Source organism: Nanorana parkeri, unplaced genomic scaffold (genome assembly GCF_000935625.1).
Source record: "Nanorana parkeri isolate BGI_ZX_2015 unplaced genomic scaffold, ASM93562v1 scaffold644, whole genome shotgun sequence".
Lineage (NCBI taxonomy): Eukaryota > Metazoa > Chordata > Amphibia > Anura > Dicroglossidae > Nanorana > Nanorana parkeri.
This window is the reverse complement of record NW_017306912.1, coordinates 54,198-55,649: the sequence shown is the minus strand read 5'-3', so window position 1 is coordinate 55,649 and position 1,452 is coordinate 54,198. Positions and strand designations below refer to the sequence as shown.

At 52.1% G+C, this 1,452-nt stretch overlaps 1 protein-coding gene across 1 annotated transcript in view; it reads right to left on the bottom strand.

Moving 5' to 3' along the window:
- Window positions 1-844: 844 nt before the first annotated feature.
- Window positions 845-1,452, bottom strand: part of LOC108792443 — a 13,273-nt gene continuing 12,665 nt past the window's right edge. Inside the window, exon 8 of the mRNA XM_018563230.1 lies at window positions 845-1,308. Coding sequence (XP_018418732.1) covers window positions 845-1,308 — 464 coding nt within the window. The remainder of the gene's footprint in view (window positions 1,309-1,452) is intronic.

Genomic DNA, 1,452 nt, shown 5'->3' with positions numbered 1-1,452 from the left:
TCATCACTCTCGGCCTGCACAGTATCGAGAAATGAGCGAGCGACGCTATGTGTTCGCTCCCTTCCCGATCTATTGAGCCGGCGTGTGACAGTTTCATTGTCGCAGGTCAGCCAGAACTATGAGGCTGAGTGATTTTCAGGCGCCTCATAGTTCTCCTTTAAAGCTGCACACCAGGATCCCAGACAGTCCTGAACCTTCTCTCTCTTTCTCCAGGGGAGATTGTACCCACCCACAGATGGCACGGCTTCCTTCTCTAAGCTACATGCAGGAGGAAACCAACCAACAGCAGGCATAAGGGGCATGTTTGGGGGACATTAAAGGGGGCATTAGGGGCATGTTTGGGGGACATTAAAGAGTGGAAGAACAAGGTTTTTGTACAAGGTAAGGAAGCACCTTGTTATTGATCTTATACTTCTCCTGGATGGAGTTCAGCTTTACATTTACAGATACTCAACCAGAACCTTCCCTCAAGCATCGATATAATGAAATGGTCTGCGGAAAAGTGGAAGCAGAAATATTCAGTGCGGCATGACAGTCTAAAATAAAACAAAATACTCTAAAACATCCGTGTGTCTAGTGGCAAAGTGGAAGAACGTTGGAAGCATTCGGCAGAGCTGGCAGTGCAGAGCAGAGGGAAGGTGGAACCAGTAAGGATAGGAAGATACACTGCATTCCTAGAAACGGACGCTGCATTGCTCCTGCAGTCCGACGTTTGCCACATCCTATAGATGGGAATTTTCCTCTCCTGTAACAGGAAGACGTGTGACTGGTACCCATTAGTCTTTGCGGAGGATAAAAATCAATAAATTATCCAGTGTGGAGGTTTGAACTAGGACCCGGCAGCTCACCCCACCGGTCCTTGCAATGGGCGGGGGAGGCCGGTGTCTGAGCCGGGCTCGGAGAAATTCAGCGTCTGAGTATGGCCCGTGTCGGCCGGCTGGTTGGGAAGAGGGTTCAGGGAGCCACCGCACTGTGGGCAGGAGAGGATCGTTTCCTGCAGGTTACAGAGGTCACTGAAGGTCCTCTCGCACAGGTCGCACTGATACAACCGATCCTGCGCCGTCCAATCCTTCCTCTCCCCTGTCACACCCAGCGATGGTGGGTTACGGCAGGGTAGGCGGTGATTTGGTTCCTCTTCGTCGCTGTCTGAATCCGGCTGCTGCTCGCTGGTCCGCCGCTGGGGCGGGCGTCTCTTCCGCTTACCGGGGCGAGGGAGCTCCGGGCAAATGGGACGACACAAAGTGGAGATCTCCGGTAATGGTCCCTTGAACGATGAGGGAGCAGAGTGTGGTATGGACACCCCTTCATCTGCAGAAGATAAATGCAAGACGTTTAATGGATGTTTATCTGGTGAGGAGCATCGTGTTTCACTGCAGCCAGAACTGATATGTTTCTGGAAGACTCAATGGGTGAGAACTCTGTGCCGAGTTACTCAGTCTGTACACCCGCCAT